At 36.8% G+C, this 18,506-nt stretch overlaps 1 protein-coding gene across 4 annotated transcripts in view; it reads left to right on the top strand.

Annotated features, from left to right (window-relative positions):
* ADAMTS3 (ADAM metallopeptidase with thrombospondin type 1 motif 3) overlaps nucleotides 1-10,640 on the top strand; it is a 242,380-nt gene extending 231,740 nt beyond the window's left edge. For 2 of the 4 annotated variants that reach the window (XM_023530862.1, XM_023530863.1), the window contains exons 20-22: nucleotides 2,669-2,876; nucleotides 4,443-4,560; nucleotides 7,823-10,640. In XM_023530862.1, the coding sequence (XP_023386630.1) occupies nucleotides 2,669-2,876; nucleotides 4,443-4,560; nucleotides 7,823-8,382 (886 nt within the window). In that variant the 3' untranslated portion in view covers nucleotides 8,383-10,640. The remainder of the gene's footprint in view (nucleotides 1-2,668; nucleotides 2,877-4,442; nucleotides 4,561-7,822) is intronic. The other 2 variants (XM_011360511.2, XM_023530861.1) reach the window with 1 other exon arrangement.
* Nucleotides 10,641-18,506: the final 7,866 nt, after the last annotated feature.

The following is an 18,506-nucleotide window of genomic DNA, read 5'->3' as shown; positions in this document are numbered from 1 at the left end:
CTGACATTTGATCTCCTGTTTCCTGCCTTCTTTGTCTTCTTATCTTTTGGCGTATTCATTTATTCTGGTGGATTATATCTTCTAGTGGCTTTATGAAAAAAAAGTATATATAGAGAGAGTAAAAATTTTTATGTAAGAATTTCTTCTACACTTAAGAAAAATATACAAGAAGTCAAAATATAAGCGTATATAAGAAATCTTTCTTCTAGATCATTTGGACATACACATATACAATTCCAAACTATTTTCCCTCAGAATTTTGCTACCACTGTTCCATTGTTTTCTAGACTCCAGTGTTGCTGTCGAAAAGTTTTTTTGTCATTCTGATTCCCAGTTCTTTCCATGAGACCTATTATTGACATCCAAAGTTTTTAGGATCTTTTTGTTCCCAGTGTCCTAGATGTCACAGTGATGAAACTGCCTCGGTGCTCTTCTTCTCTCATCTGTCGTGCCGTGTACTTGTAGTCTTTTTAAAACACGAGAACAATATTTTCACGTCAGACTTTCTCATATTTTTTTTCTTTTTTTATTGTTATTTTTTTCAGGGATATTTGTAGTCAGGCTTCCTAGACAGATCTAATTTTCTTTTCTTTTCTCCTATTGTGTATTCCATTTGTTTAGTATTTCATTTTTGCTATTGTTGTTAAAATTCAAGAGAGTTTTAATATCCGAGAACTCTGTTCCTCAAATTTTCCTTTTTTAAGGCATTTGATTCTTATTTCACAGATGTAACGTATTTTATGTCTTTTAGTATATTAAAGGTTATTTTCTCCTTCATGCATTACATCTTTTGAGTTCTCTTCTTTTGTTTCTTTTTCCTCACCTTCGTGATTTGTGTTAGAGGCTTTCTGTGTTTGGCGATTATTGGCTATTCATGCATATATAAGAATGCAGTTTTAAACTGGCTGATTGAAAGCTCGTGTTTTGGCCAAGACTTGTTTGCTTGTGGGCTTCAAGGGAGAGCCGTTAGACTATTGCATTGAAAGACCCTAAATTATTTGTATATTTAGGATTTTTCTAATAAAATGATCAGCTTCCACAGAGTAGAATCAGTCTCCTGCTGACAAGGTATATGCTTATTTAGTAGCTGTACTGGAAGATGTGTATATGTAGGCAACTAGGGTCTGCTCACTATTCCATGTGTGGATTTCTCAATAAGCCTCAGTTTTCAGTATGGTCTCTTTCTCTGTTGTCTCTTGACTATGTCTGTCATCCACAAGTTAAAAGTCTAGATAACCTTCTATGGATAACCCCCAAGTCTTCTGCTGGGTTGGAGGAGGGGAAATTACCCAGAGGTCTAACTGCCTCCAGGCAGACTTTCCATCAGCCCCCCGTTTTCAGCCCTGCCCTCACCCACACTTTCACCTAAGGCCACAATCTCTGTATGTTTCTGAAGTTCTGTGTCACTTTGTTTATCAGCTCCTACTGTCGACTTAAACATCTTTTGTAGGTCAGCTGAATTAGTAGTCGTATGTCCAACTGCTTTCTAGGTTCCAAATTATCTTGTAGTGGCTTCTTTTCAATTTTTTTCTTTTTTGCCTTTGCGGGTTTATACCATTTTTATCTTTTGTTGTCATGTAGGAATTTCAGGAGGGAATAAGGAAACCAGAAGCATCTATAACTATGAAATATATACTTCTCATATAATATCTGTCTTCAAATGAGAGTCACTAGTGAGGCCTTTAAAACTGAATACAATTTCTTAGTTGCTACAGTACATTCTACTGCCTGTTTGACAAACTAGAGCAGTCTGAAACTGTGAATACCAAAGACTGCTGAGGTTTTAGCATGGTTATATTTTGGTGCCCCATATATACAGCAATAAAATGCAGAGAGAAAGTAACTTTAGAAGGGATAAATAATATGCCTTTATTACATTCCTACAGATTAAGTAGATAGACTCAACACCAAAAGTGACAGCCCTTTTAGACCTTGTAACTACATGTAATGGAGAATTGCCCATAATATAGTATCCACAGCTGATTTGGAGAGTGTTGGGGGCATTTACACCAGGATTTGGAAATGTCTCATGGGAAATCTTTTTGAAAATACCTTTTTGGAAATATTTCTATCAGGTGCATTCAAGCCCTAGAAGCATACTACCTTCCCCTTTTTGTCAGATAAATTAAAGGTCAATATGAAGGACTGAATTTTCCAAACAGGATAGATACTCAGCCTTCATGGCCACAGTCATAGAAATGAAATAGTCATCTCGGAATACTAAAACATGATTAAACTCAGTTTGCCTTAGCAAGCATCAGATGGATTCCTTTTTCTATTTCCTCTCAGATGTTTAACACCAGTGGGCAATATGGCTGTCATTCGATGTGTTTTTGAAAACTAATGTCATCCTTGAACCTAACTGGGCAATCTTAAGATGAGTTTCAGAAACCCTCTGTTGATCTTTTAGGAAAGGAGAAAAGGTTTCAGAGTTATTGGGAGGCAGAAAAATAGTAATCCATTAAAAATAGAAGTGTCAGGCCTATCGGTAGAAAATTCTAAGACTCTAATTATTCGATGCATCCATCTTTCTGAAAGTGCTTCTTGAATAGCAGTGTGCCCCACTGGGATGCACATCACTCAGCAGAATAGACTAGGCTTGCAGTGCAGGAAGGTGCACACTCTACATCCCAGTGACTGTGTTCAATCTTAACCCCCACACCCACAGCTGGGTAGCAGAGGAGTGGGAGCACTGCACCAAAACCTGTGGGAGTTCCGGCTATCAACTTCGCACCGTACGCTGCCTTCAGCCTCTCCATGATGGTTCGAACCGCTCTGTGCACAGCAAGTACTGTGTGGGTGACCGTCCCGAGAGCCGCCGGCCTTGTAATAGAGTGCCCTGCCCGGCTCAGTGGAAAACGGGGCCCTGGAATGAGGTGGGTGTGTGAGTTCTGTGTGCATGTGTGTGTAAGCATATGAAGCATATTTTAATTTGACTTAAATATCAAGTAGGCTTTGCGTGAATGGAGAAATGCACATATTTTGTAATCACTAATATTTTTTTCAAGTGTTTGCATTTATGACATCGGTAGGGGCAAACCATGTTTTGGTGTTTTGTGACACAGAGGAGTCAAAAGGTGACTGATCCTCTGTTTAATATCTTTGTTGACTTTACCATTCCTACAGGATAAATTCCAAACCCCTGACACCGAATGTTGGGCCCTGCCGCATTTGACCGTGATAATAATTCTTTTTTTTTATCGAAGTGTAATAGACATATTAGTTTCAGGTATACAGTATGATGTTTCAATATTTGTATATATTGCAAAATGATCACAAGAAGTCCCACACTGATATTTCTTATTTCTTCTTAATTCTAAGTTCTTGATCCAGTTTGAGTAAACGTTTTGCTGTTTAGAAAAGACCATGCTGGTTCGAGCCTCTTACATCTCAGTGGGCTGCCCTTCCCCCTTCTCCTGTCTAACCGACTCCCTCTCATTGATCAAGGCTCATCTCCAAAATACCACCTTCTAGGGGATGCCTTTCCCACAGTTCTTCCTCTGCTTCTCAAAGGCAAAGAGGCTTACTACTGCTCCACTCACTTCTCAAAAACCATATACTTTGCTTCCCCAGTACCCAACTGGTGCCTGTGTTAATGATGTTTGTTTGGTGACTGGCTGACTCATGTTAGGGTACCTGAATTAACCCCATGTCTTTGGTATTTCAAAAGATTTATAATGGGGAATCATAGGGTCCCAGAAGAAGAGTTTATAGAAGGAAAGGGCATCAAAAAGCAGAGAATGAAGGAGGAAGTGGAGAGCAGGCCCAAGAAGGAAAGACAGGCAAGTGGAAGTCACCTGCACAGACCATAAGTATAACTCAGACCATAAGTATAACTCATGTTCTGTTCCCCTCAGTCCAAGAACAGGGTCCCTTCCTCTGTAGCTCCAGTTTAGATCAATAGAATAGATATTTCTGTACTCAGTTGTAGAGCAGTCAGCCCCTTTAAAGAATTTGTGGGTTTAGTGTAATAATAATTCCAAGGAGGTTGAATTAACCAACGTAGAATGTCAGTAAATTCTGCATCTTTAAGGAAGGTGCAAGGATGGAAAAGCCAATACCATGATCAGCTCCCTGAAAACAGGTACCAGTCCTGTTTCTCAGAACTATGTAGGTATTAACATTATAATATTAATGGCTTCTTTCATATCAAATGTTTACTACATGCCAGGCATAATTTTAACATAAATCATCTCCTTCATTAAGTTCTATAACAACCCTATGAGGGAAGTATCCCAGCTTTCAGGGGGGAAAGCAATGTGTCTAGGCTGGTAAATGATGGAGCCAGGGAATACAACTAAGATTATCTGTCTCCAAATCACTGATAATACCACAACCATAGTGAAAGAACTGCAGAGCTGTGTGCATGTGTGTGCATGGGAAAAGGAAGAAAGGGGTCTTGGTGCAATAAACGTCTGTAATGGCAGCCTTTGTTTCTGTAGTGTTCCGTAACCTGCGGCGAAGGGACGGAGGTGAGGCAGGTCCTTTGCAGGGCTGGAGACCACTGTGTCGGGGAAAAGCCCGAGTCCGTCAGAGCTTGTCAGCTGCCTCCCTGTAATGGTAGGTGTGATGCTACTTGGTTTCACTGTTCTGACGATGTTTTTTAAGCCTCAGGAAGCAGAATTTCCTTTCAGGATAAGTTCTGGAATTTCTAGTTGCTTATCGAAAATACCCCCCCACCCCCGCAAAAAAAAAAAAAAAACAGCCTTAAAAAATTAGCCTAATACAATTCTTAAGAATGGTGTGTGAGACCATGTGCCACCCCAGTGGACTATCCTAACCTCTGCAGCCTCTCCCATGGTTTCTGTTAGGCAGCAGTGCTGGAATGAGGGCCCTGTCATGTCTATGTAGTTTCCATCAATTTGTGTTTCTAGAAAAGCTACTTATTTTCTCTCTGATTTTCTTTATAACCTCTCATCATTGTAAAAGCATAATATTGCAGAAGGTTTTCAAATGTACTACAATTATTCAATTTAGACATGTGGGTGATAAATACTATATAAAAACCCGTTTCTAGTGTGTGTTCTTCCCTCTGTGTGCACTCCCCCATGGTGATTTCTGAATAGATGCTTTGCATGTATGCAAAAACTTGCCTATCCTACTACTCTCTTACTGTATTGTAAAAGCAGAGTTGATTTTCTTTAAAAACAGACAACAGTTTGCTATTGTATAACAAAATATATATTTCAGTTTCCATCTCCCTCCTTTTCTGTGCTCGCTCTATTTATATGTCTCTGTCCCCTCTGCCTCATTTTCTATTGCCATTTTTCATTCCTTTGTCACTGTCTGGTCTTGCTCAACACATGCCGTTTCTTCTCCTCCCTTTCCCCATCTCTTCCTGGCTCCCCTTTTCCTCTTCCTTCCTTTCTGCACCAGAAGTGTCTCACAATTCTCTCCATTCTGTCCTCTACCCCCACCACGAGCTTCCACTTAGGTAAAATTCTAAGTCTGGCCTAATGACAACTGTGGACACTGCTCTGCCACACTAGTGAGCCTTGGGACTAAAGAAGTCGCCTTTTTTGTTGGCCTATAAGACCATAAATAAGTCATTGAATATTGACATCTGCTATATAGTATTTTTTTTTTTTTCAAGAAAATTGGCAAAGTGCTATTTTATCAAATGTCTTGAGGAAATTTCAGGCCTCAAGTCTTAATTATTTATTTCATTATAAATTTTCATTTGAAATGGTTGCTGGCCTGAACAAGTATGACCATGCGGGGGAGACAAAGGACTCGTATATTTAATCAGTTTTCTCTGGAAAGTATATTTGAAAGTTCAAAACACGAGTCGAAGCCAAAAGAACAAACTTTACTCAGAAGGTGTAAAGTTTATTTACCCTAATATTTTATTCTTATGAAGGCATTACCACCAGGAGGCTAACCACTTTGTAAGCTTTATTGATCTTAATTAATAGCTGATAGAGTTACCTATATATTTCCGCAAATGTGACTAATTGTCATAAAAATTTGCTTCATTTTCTTCCTTTAGTTAAAAGAAAATGTCTTATTGTAAAACAGAGGTGCTAATGAGAGGATATCACGATGTTAGTGATTCTACCTCCTTTTCGCTGCTCTCTTGCTCTGAAATGTAGACCCAAAAGCCATTCTAAGAGTTCTAAAAGGCCATTTTTTTCTACCATATATAAATCCATATATATAATAAGTCTCAAGCTGCAATTAAGAGTCAAAAGCCTTTTGAGGCCATGTGTAAATTTCTTTTCCTGAACTTTATGTTATTATTTGGGCATGGACTGAGAAGGCTAAAAACAAATTTCTTAATTTTAATGATTTTCTGTCATGTGAATCCTTTTCTATGCACCATTTTAATTATACTATTTATTGTTGTCGTTAAGCCCTTCCCATCTACTCCAAGGCAAATTATCATAAAATGAATATATTCCTTTGCTCTTATTTGTTTCTTCTCAGAACCTCTCTCCTTTTTCTTTATACAGAAGCATATTCTGGCCATAATTAGACCTAGGCATGAATGTCAAGCTGCTCACAGAGACAGGAGACTCTCACGTGGCCCTAACTCAGAACAGAAAGCTTTGAACTGGGCCAGAGCTTTCAATGCATAAGACATTAATTTCCTTATTTTAAGATATAGGCCTAGAAAAAGTCATTTAGATATGATGAGAATAGATATTTGAGGTGAAACCATTAATGTGATTTTCAGGCATTCAGAACATAACTAGATTACCTTAGCTAATAGGAAATTTCAAACACATCATACTATATAATAATAGATCTGTAAACAGACATTCGGCAGATCAAGTTATTCCACAATCTGGGAAGTAGGCATGGTATTATAACTCTGAGGGGTAATTTTATAATTTCTAATAGGTACTAAGTAAAGGTGGTAGTTTTAGCTCTCTATTGGCCTTGCCAACTGACCTTTCTTTTTTCAATTTCTTTGACAAGTTATATGGCAGGTTCCTTACCTAGCAATTTAGTATTATCCAATAACACATTATAATTTAAAGTGATTACAGTACATAAATGCCACAATTTGTAATTCTTTGCATTTATTAATTGGACAGGAGAATCAGTATTTCTGTGCTGCACTATGTGCATGAGATCCATATAGGATATGCCCTGGAATGACTGAAAATAAGTACAAACATTTTCATGGGCTCTATATTTGAATTTTTTTTTAAACTCTAATTCTTATAATCTGTATACAATAAGATTTTTAAATAATAAAAATAGTATACACACGTGTATCAGATGTTTCATGGATGTTACTTTAGTACTCTTTAAACATCTTTAAACAATGAAATTAAAGAACCATGATTTATTCATAAGAAAGTTGGCACACTTTACCCAAATTTGCACTTTGAAATAACCTGAGGATATTCATTAGTACACATGAAACTATTGTATTCACTCTGGAGAATATTTTTCTAATCAAGATCTTGATTTTCCTTTTAGTAATATATTTTTAATTTGTTCCAACAGGTCTTTAGTATTTTGATTTGAAATTTAATATAGAGGCTACTATATTAGAAAGACTTAAATGCCGTAAAAAAACAGATGCCCCTTGATTTCCTAAAAAATATATGTGGTAGAATAAATCCTATTTTCTCATTCAAAAATCAGATATATGTTCTTAGTAGGAAGAAAAATTTACCCACAATCTGAAGTCTCCTGGTGGAGATATTCAAATGGGGGTCAGTCCAAGTGCTTTGCACATAAAGAACTACTGATATTTTTAACGTAAAGGCTCGTGTGGACAACTCTCATCAATTAAATCATTTTATATTCATAAACAATTTTTCCTCTTTATATTTTATGTTTAGATGTTTTGTTTTAATTTTCACAGAAGAGCCGTGTTTGGGAGATAAATCCATATTCTGCCAAATGGAGGTGCTGGCACGATACTGCTCCATACCAGGTTATAACAAGTTATGTTGCGAGTCATGTAGTAAGCGCAGTAGCACCCTGCCGCCATCGTACCTTCCAGAAGCTGCTGAAACTCATGATGATGCTATCTTTAACCCTAGTGACCTCCCTGGATCTCTAGTAATGCCTACATCTTTGGTTACTTACTATTCAGAGATACCCTCTGAGAGGAAGAAATCTTTAAGTAGGATCTCTTCCATGGGAGGTCCAAATGCATATGCTGCTTTCAAGCCAAACAGTAAACCTGATGGTGCTAACTTACCCCAGAGGAGCACTCAGCAAACAGGAACTAAGACTGTGAGACTGGTCTCCCCTGCCACCAAGAGTGGCCACCTCAATTCATCTTCACAAATGGCTGCTGCCCCCTTCCTGGCAGTCAGTGATTCAATAGGTGCTTCTTCTCAGGCAAGAACCTCAAAGAAAGATGAAAAGATTATTGACAAGAGACATCCGATAAGGTCATCCACCTTGGAAAGATGAGAAAGTAAATCTAAAAAGCTAGAAATCAGAGGAAGACCAGGACAAGCTCCCTCTCCCCGTGGTGCATACAGCTTGTTTAAAGTGGAAATCTTCATAGATTGTCAACTCATTATACCTGTAAGTGGAAGAACAAAAAGTGCTGGTTCACTTTCTAGTTGCTTTCATCCTTTTTTTTGTTCTGCATTGACTCATTTACCAGAATTCATCGGAAGAAAGCACCAAAGATTATTAACAGAAGGAAAGTAATTGCTAAGTGTATTGGTCACTCTCTAAATAGAAAAGGGACTGGAACCAATTGTGCATATCAGCTGATTTTTTGTTTTAAAAAAGTTATAGTAAAAATTGAAAAGAGGTGCCAACTGTTTACACCTTAACAAAATATTTTGGAAAACGAGCAAAGAATTCGTAGACTTGTATTTCTATTTATCTATATTAGAAATATTGTATGAGCAAATTTGCAGCTGTTGTGTAAATACTGTATATTGCAGAAATCAGTATTATTTTAAGAGATGTGTTCTCAAACGATTGTTTACTATATTACATTTCTGGATGTTCCAGGTGCCTGTCATTGAGTATTGCCTTATTTGACACTCTATGGGTGAATTTTCAAAGCAGAACATTATAAAGAAGAAGTTAGAATTGCAGCTACTGACAATACAAAGGGTTTTGTTTAATCAACAAAGTGATACCTAAATAACAGAAAAAAAGATATACGGATTTCAGCTTACCTATTACAGACTATCCTTTCATAAAAAAGGAATAAGATTTGTGTCTTACTATATTTGTGGTCACAGGGAACAGAGACCAGTAAAATACTAAAACACTCTTAACCAGGCCCTCAGTAGGCACCCCTCAAGTGTCCTCTTTTCTTGTTATTATTTCCCCCCTGTTGACACATACAAAAAGGTATACTCGAGGTACTGTAATAGCAAAGGAAAAATGTCTTAAGATAATTTGTATGTTGGTAGCTGAGAAAAACATTGAACTAGAATTAACTCTCAAGTATAGTAGGGCTTTGGAAGCAAGTTCAAGAAAGCATTTGTCAATGGTTGCAATATTTATTTTCTGCATGGTTCATATCCAAATGTTCACAACCACAATGCATCTGACTGCAATAATGTGCTAGTAATTTATGTCAGTGGTCACCTTATTCACAGTGAAACCAGAAATGCTCTCTCCAGGGAGTAGATGTAAAGTACTTGTATATAGAATTCAGAACTGAAGATATTTATTAAAAGTTGATTTTTTTTTCTTGATAGTATTTTTATGTACTAAATATTTACACTATATCAATGACTATTTTGGTAAACTAGAGAGACATAATTAGAGATGCATGCTTTGTTCTGTACCTAGAGAAATTTAAGCAAACTACAACATCACATCAAAGAACTAAATTTGAACAAATTGAATGTGATGGAAACCATTTGCATTTTTAAAGTGGTTGATACAAAGTTGATAATTTGATTCCATTCAATAAAACAAAATATCATGGACTCAGCTAGCTTTTTATGAAATAGTGAATTAGAAACTTTTAAGTATGTGAAAGAGATACATACTTCATGAATTATACTTCAAAGAAAAAAGAAAAGGGTTAGCATGTTTTTGAGTTCAGTTCCTGAACTATTTAAAAATGTATTATGCAAACAAAAATCTAGATATGTTAACGCTCAAAGCACAGAATGTGCAAGGACTTTTGTATTTTAACCATGGTAAACTAACAGCTTCACCTGTTGACTGTATACCTCCAAGGAAATCGCTGCTACTTTGTGCAAGACTTTCGAAAGTCAAATAAATTAGGTGAATTCCAGATCATTTAAAAAAAAAAATCCCTAAGCTTCGAGTAGAAGTCTTTTGTCCCCCCAAATTTTCCCAGAATGAATTCTCTCTAGTTTGCTTGAGAATATGGAGAAATATGGTCCACAGGAGAATATGGGGAAAGATGGTCACACACATACACCTCCCATAAAGATGTACATATTCGTTATACTTCTGATCTTCATGCTTCCTTTTCTACTAAGCTAAAACTTCCTTTTTATCAACGTGTACACTACTGATGCTGTTTGTTGTATTGAGAGCACATAGTAATAAAAATGTTAACAAAATATAGATCTGGCTCTATCTAGATTTTATCATTAGATTCATCACTGAGTAATGAAAATGTGTTCTTTTCTCCTATGAGATGAAATAGCATCAAATTCATTTGCTATTGGACTTGCTCTAAATAGGCTCGAATAAAGTGACAGTGTCTCCTATTCTTACATCAGGGTGTATCATAATATTTTTAAAAATAAAATTTAAAAATCCAAATACGAGGTTATGGGGTGTGACTTTTTGCTTAAGTTCATTCCACAGAACTATGAAGAGGCAGAGAGAAGATGGCGATCCTGCTGGTACATATGAGAAGGAAAAGGGGGTGCTTTTTAAAGAAAAGCTGCTCACCAACTGATTCCTGATTACCTGAGAATTGGTAGGAATGCATCACTCATGACTCAGGAGTATGGGAAGGAACAGGACATCACAGTGGAGGGCCTTTCCATATGTAACAGGGAGACCTTATTGTGCTATGGTTTAAACTGCAAAGGCACGCCACCTCAGGCTTGAAATCCACCTGCAACTTCATATCTGAATGATCTTGGGTAACCTGACTAGAATACAGTTTTCTCATCTGTAAAATGGGAGACAGAATTGGCAAACATCATTACGTGATAGCTGTGAGACATGAAACAAGCTGTTAGCACATAGTAACTCACAATAAATAGCATCATTGACTTTGTATCATCTCCAGCTTCCTCCTTGTCATCCTCATTATGTAGCCAAGCCACAGCTTTCCTCTTGGGTCCACAGCCATTTTGAATCATGGTCACTGTGTCTCATTGATGGTGGTAAAGAATGTAGTTTCAAGAATCTAAAGACAAAAAAATTTAGCTTTAAAAATTGATAGGAAGGACAAACTCATTAAAAATAATCTCATTAACTTTGAAGAATTATAGCTATTATGCCCACTGTCCCTCTGCAAACAATAAATAGCCAAACTAAGGGATTAATTATGTATTTCAGCAAAGATGGTCAGAGGTGCAATAATGCCCTAAAATTATTAGCAAAAAATATATATTTCTCATAAATTTACATTAATATACTTTGCAGAAATACTGACAAGTCATTCCTCTGTATATAATAAATATTTACTTCATGAAAAGACTTTAAAAGATATTGTAAAAAATCAATTGAAAAAATGATGAAAATATAAGGCAAAAAGGACACTTGTTTAAAAAGTACTAAATTTAAAAAAAAATTTAAAATGGTTAAACTAATTAAAACGAGGAAAAAAATATAAAAACCATCCTAGGATGCACAAGCATTAGAACACATCAACTAAGATTAGAAAGCAGTCACTTTGAGCCTAGATACTTTTGAATAATTCACTTAGAGCTAGAGATAAAATTTAAAAATTAATTAAAATACTGTCTACCAAGTAAAACATAATCTACTAAAATGAATTTGTTATCAAAAACATAAAATCTAATACAAGACAAGGTGCTATAAATGTACCTAGGAATCAGAATCGCCCCCTCATTTCCCCCTTCTTGATACATGGCAGGTGCATAGAAAGTTGCTCATCCACTTTGTAGCAGCACTAATGTTACTACATTGACACTGTTGTTTGGAGAGGCTGCTCTTTTTCAGCCAATTCATAGTTTCAAATAAATTATTGATTTGACCAATTAGCTTTCAATCATTTGATTAATTCACCTGGGTATAAGTAGTGTATGTGTGTGTACACACACACACACACACACACACACATTTTACCCTACCAAAAAACGAAAATTACTCTCATGTCAGGGAAAAAAAATGATTATTCACAGCCAAATGTTATTCTTACTCATATCATGAGTGGATCACTCCAGAAGCTTAAACCAAAATAACAAAGCTTTATAATCCACTACTGAATAAACAAGTCATGCTAAAAGTAGAAATATATCCACACATAAAAGTTATTTCTACTTTTAGTCATGCTAAAAGTAGAAATATATCCACACATAAAAGTTTATTTGCAAATTATCTGTTTGGAGACTTACATGGAAGGACACTCACTAGTTCAAGAGTGAAAACCAACTTCTCCGTGGTAGAACAAAAAGGGACAGTAAACCTTTCTATTCTCATGCCAAAGAGACAAGACTTCTAAACTTCACAAGAAGTACAGTGCCCTGGTCGACAGTGCGGGCTTTAAATCTAGCTTGTGTTGGTTCTATAGCCAACTAATTGTGATTTGAGTGAATTCCTTCATGTCCTAAACCTCAGTTTTTTAATTTATGAAATAAAGATGACAGTGATACATATTTCATGGGGCTGTTTGAGCATGAAATTAGATAATCCAGGAAAAGCAATGAAATGAAGCCTGACAGGTATTAGGTGTTTAATAAAAGCTTGTAATGACTTCAACAGACCTCAAAACATTCAATTTGTTTTTTTTAAATCACAATATTCAAAAAGGCCCATCTGCCCAAAAGAAGTTGGAACACAAGATCCGAAGGAGAGAGTTTTATGAACTATGCATGTAATGTAAATGTTGTCTTTTCATGACAGGAACAATAGGGCAAATGATTCCAGAGATCAAGGGACTGCTTTTTCCGAGGAGGCATCATGCACCACAAGATAGTGTCCACAGATCTGCTGCCACCAAATCCTCTTCAATGAGTGACATACTTTCCCCAGGGCCTAGGGGAGGGGCTCTGACTATTGCATGCCCAGGGAAGAAGGGCTCATATATGACCTTTATAACTGAAGGCCATTATCCCTGCATCAGTAAGTGTTTATGTGATCACCCTAAAGAAATGAGAAGTATGCATTTTGAGATAGAAAATCTGAAGGCCTATTAGTGAAGTATATTGCACTTCCAACTGAGATTACTGCAACCCTGCACACTACACAGAAATGTGTCCAACTATATGTGTGGGGCATCTTCATTTGTGTATATTGGCTACTGGGGTGAGTCACATTTCTCTAATTTTTCAGAAGATCTGTCTAATAATGATATATATTATTCTGGTTTCTCTGTTCTATTTCTCAACTTCTATTTTTACATCTCAGATGTTGCATGGTGCTGAAGGCAGCAACACAGCCTCTGGCTGAATGCTTTCATATCTATAATGTTCTCAACATGTAGCCCAGGCTGTCAGCAGAAGCAGATTCTGATACCATCTGCCTTTGCTTTGAATTTTCATGATTGTTAGAAATGCTCTTGAGTGATAGAGATGGTCTAAATAAATAGTTTCTTTAACCATATAGCCAGTTTTCTAATTTTCATCCCTCCATATTCAGCCTTCTGACATTCTTCTTTAGCATGTTCTCCTACCCAGATTTCTTAAATATACAAGCATAATCAGATCTTCCTCATTTATAGGAAAGGATCAAACTTCTCATTGACTCTGCTTCTGCCTCATCAGACACTATCTGAGCTCCTTTCTTTCCTTACTACCAAATTTCTGAAGACATTGGCCTAGCTTCACCACTTCTTCACTCTGTCCTTCACCAGCATTCACAGTAGAACCCACTGAAGTCTGTCTTTTGCTCCAAAAACATGGCAGAGAGAGTTTGCTCAAAAGTTATGGGCTCAACGAATATTTATTGAGCTCCAATTATGTGCCAGACATCATTCTAGGTGCTTGGAATAGTCATGTGAAAACAGGTAAAAATCCCTGCCCTCTGTCCGGAGCTTACTTTGTAGCAGAAGAAACACGCAACAAATAATACTCGTTATACATTGCTTTGTTATATAATATATTCAAAAAGCAATAAAGAGAAATGTATGGTAATATGAAATAGAATGATGGTAAAACTCATTTAGAAGGTGACAGTAGAGGAAAGACTTGAAGGAGATGAGAGAATTCTGGGGAAGAACATTTGAGGAAAGAATCGTGAGTGCAAAGTCTCTCAGGTAGAATAATGTCTGGCATGTTTGAAAAATAGCAAAGGAGGACAGTGAGCTAGATGAGAGTGTTTGGAGGTAAATAGTAGGAGATAAGGTCAGAGAAGTAAGGGCTGATTGAAATAATCAGTAAGACCTGACAGGCCATTATAAAGACTCTGGCTTTTATTTTTCCCAGATTCTCTCCAGTATCTGATCCCAGATAACTTGACTTTGAAATCTATTTTCCATTCATGAACTGTGGGACTTGTCTCTTAAATTCTCTCAGTTCCCTCATCTACAAAATGAAACGAAAATACTTTCTAACCGACTTCTGTAGTGAATCAAATGAGTTCATGTGTCTGAAAGTGTTTTTTTAATGGTATTGTAAATATTTGATTATAAGTAAACCTTCTTGATTTTCATGTATTAGGCTTTGCCAGTTTCCCTTGTATCTGACATTATACAACTTGTGAGTAGGAAGGACTTTGTAGGACATCCAGGGAACTGCTGACTCCTCCTTCTTGGTCCCTTTGCCTGTCTCCTCTGTCTCATCAGTCCTTAAAAAGTTGACTCCCAAATATACATGTATAAACCTTCTATTCCAAACCACAAATTGGATATCATACCTCTGCTGTCACAGCAGCACTTCAACATTTTAAAACCAAATGACGACCATCCTTCCATGGAAATCTAGTCCTGTGTTACGTGTTTCTCACTAGACTGAGCCTCACAGAGAACCATCGATACTTTGTCATTATCCTTATTTTCTGTCTTTTGCTCTGCATATTTATTTAATCCGGCCCCTGTCCTGTTGATTCCAATTCTAAACTGTCTCTTACACCCATTCCTTCTTGATTGTCCCCACTGTCTCTGCCTAATTCACATCGGGCCCCAACTAGAATGGTTACAATCACCTCGTGACGTCTCTCTCTTTCTGTTTTCTCACTTTTCTAACACTGTAATGACCCTAACTTCAGATTTCCCTTCATACCTGTCACTGTTGAGCCAAAACAAAGCACCTGTGTGGTTTCTTTCATATCTTTCATATCTTCTTCAAACTTTTATATTCCTAAACCACAAAATCCCAACCCAGAGCTTTCTAGTGTTATACTTTCCTGTCCCATAAAAATAACTCCAGCTTTCTTAGCCCCCATAGAACAAACTTCTTTGTCCTCTTCTGTCCTTGTCAATTTGATTTTAGAAAGACCAGGACCGGTTCTCGATCTCTACATACCCAGAGTCTTGCACACATTATACTCAATAGATGTTTACTGGATAAGTGAGTAAATAATTGTTTTTAACCATTACTCATAATAGGCACAACTCATCTTTCTTTGTTCTCACTCACTTCTCCATGCCCATGCCTCACTCTCCTTATCATTTCTTTAGATTTGCTTGGCAAGGGGTGACCAACTCATTGGTTTCAGCTGAGATTATTATTTCCAAGGGGGTAAACTGAAATAGTTCAGAAACTCAATGGCCACATTACATAAAAATGCAAACCCTCATTTTGATTACATTGTTAGAATATTTTTAAACTTCAGAATGAAAAAGTAATGTATTTATGCTGTTAAATTCACTTCTAAGTGATAGCCTGGAGTCACAGAAACAATTTATGATTTAAACTGTAACCTGGCAGATATTTAAATACAGTAAGAAATCTGGTGATATTGTCTAGTCTTATATCTTTTAAAAACATCTAATAACTGGTACTTAAAAACTCTGTTTATTTCTTTGGCCCATATCCTCTCCTGAGCTCCAGACTCATATTTATAACTACTTACTTGACATTTTTACTTGAATTAATAAAAATTTCTACCCTAACAAGCCCAAATTTTAATTCCTGTCCATCTTACCTTGCTGTCCTCCAAACTCTTTCATCCAGAATTTTCATTCTTCCCAGTATCTCATACCAAAATCATGGAGTCACCCATGACTCCTTGTATTACTTTTCTATTGCTGCTATAAAATATCATCACAAACTTAGTGGCTTAAACAATACAAATTATCTTATAATTCTGTAGGTTGGAAGTCTAACACAAGATTCAATGGGCTAATGTCCAGGTGTCAGCAGGCCTGCATTCCATTCTGTAGGCTCAAGGGGAGAATCCGTTTCCTTACTTTTTCTACGTTCTAGCAGCTGCATTCTTTGTCTTATGGTCCCTTCCTCCATCTTCAAAGCCAGCGACAGCATGTCAGTACTTTTCGCATTGCATCTCTATGATCCTTCTGTCATCTCGTCCTTCTCTCGGCATAACAGGAAATGATACTGTATTTTAAGAACTCACGTGATTAGGTCGTACAACCCAATAATCTAAGATAGTCTCCTCAACTCTAAGTCAGCTAATTAGCAACTTTAATTCCACTTGCAATTATTAGAATTATTAATTCTATTTTGCCATGTAACATAACATATTCACAAGTAATTAAGGTTCCGGGAATTAAGATATGGACAACTTTGGGGGGCTATTCTGCTTACCACACACCTCTCTTTCTTTCATTCTTCGTTCAAGTCTTTAAAAAATACTGCTTGATCTCTCTCTCTCTCTCTCTCTCTCTCTCTCTCTTTCTCTCTCTCTCTGTCTCTCTCTCTCTCTCACAAACACACACACACACACACACACACACACACACACATCTATTTATCTCCATTACTACCACCTTGGTCCAAGTCACCATCATCTCTCATCTAGATTATTGTAATAACTGCCTGTTCTCCCTCGTATTTTGCCCCACTGTGGTCCTTTCTCATCAGAGCAGTGCCTCATTTCACTCAGAATATTCACAATGACTTATGAGGTCCTGCATGAGCCAGACCCCTGTGCATCACCTCCCCCTCCTAACCATTACCTCACTGGCCTTCTTTCCTACTAGTCTCTCTCTTGCTCACTCTGCTCCTGCCAGAGTAGCCTCTTTCTTATTCCACAAACTTTCCAGTTATACCCCTGCCTTAGGACAGTTAGATTAGCTGTGTCCTCTGCCAGGAATGCTCTTTCTGGAGTTATCCACTTGTCTAAATCCCTCACATCCTTCAAGTACTTGCTCAAAAGTCACCTACTTGATAACTATCTCAGGCACCCTGTTGAACATTTGCAACCTCCCCACGACTCTCAGTCTTGTTACTCTGCTCTACTTTTCCTTTTTCTGTTGTACTTATTACCTTCTAATTTATCACATCATAAATATCTTCCTTTACTAAAATATAAGCTCTACAAAGGTGGGTTTTCTGTTTTGTGTCCCGAACACTTAGGCACTTAACAAATTATTGGTGAATGCTGAAAGAATAAATAAAACAGTATGAAGACATTCTTCTCCCCTCCCTTTTTTTCAATCCTTCCATACTTATAAAGTATTTTTAGTACCTCTCTTCTCTTTTCTCGTGTTCTTTAAGTCCTAGTTGCTGGTGACTGCAATAAGCTTTTGGATTTTCTCATCATGAGTCGTGACTATTTCATTCTATCTGATAGGATCACACAAGTTTCATTTCTCAAGACATAGGGCATTGAACCTGTATAGACATCTCTATTCTTTCAAGTTCAAGCAGACTTCTCTTACAATGGACTGCTCAACTCTCTGCCTCCCTTGTATGAAATAACGAATTGATCAGTTCGTTTTGGCAAAATTTCTATTTCTGGTGGGATCATTTGATTCATTGCCATTCACCTTACCTCCCCTTTACTACACAGGTAGCTAGAGAAATACACATATGTACATATATAACACATTATCTTTAAAGGAAAAGATATTTAACAGAAAGAAATGGCACACCAATATTTGCTGTCATATACAGAAAAACAACCAGGCTTCAGATTTTGACACCCACAGAAGAAATCAGGTCTGCGAATTGTATGACTGAACTGAAGCTGATATTCCTATTAGAACCTCTATTAGAACCTATTAGAATATTTATGCTGATATTCCTATTAGAACCTCTGTTGGATTAAAACCATATTCATTAGATTTTCCATTTCAGTAGGTCTTTGACAGTTGTAATAGAGAACATTTTCTCAAGTTAGATATACAATATGAATATTCTCCATTAAAAAAGAAAATAAAAACTTTCCAAGGCACTCAAAAAGAAAATGAAAACTTTCCAGCTATAGTTAGCTGTAGCATTTTTGTCATGTAAAATACACTTATTAAATTTAATATAAGTACTCATTAGCATTTATTTCATGAATGTATTTTGAGCTTTAAGAAAATACTTGGTAAT

Source organism: Pteropus vampyrus, unplaced genomic scaffold, assembly GCF_000151845.1.
Source record: "Pteropus vampyrus isolate Shadow unplaced genomic scaffold, Pvam_2.0 Scaffold56, whole genome shotgun sequence".
Lineage (NCBI taxonomy): Eukaryota > Metazoa > Chordata > Mammalia > Chiroptera > Pteropodidae > Pteropus > Pteropus vampyrus.
Note: the sequence above shows the minus strand (reverse complement) of the source record. Positions and strands in the feature narration are given on the sequence as shown.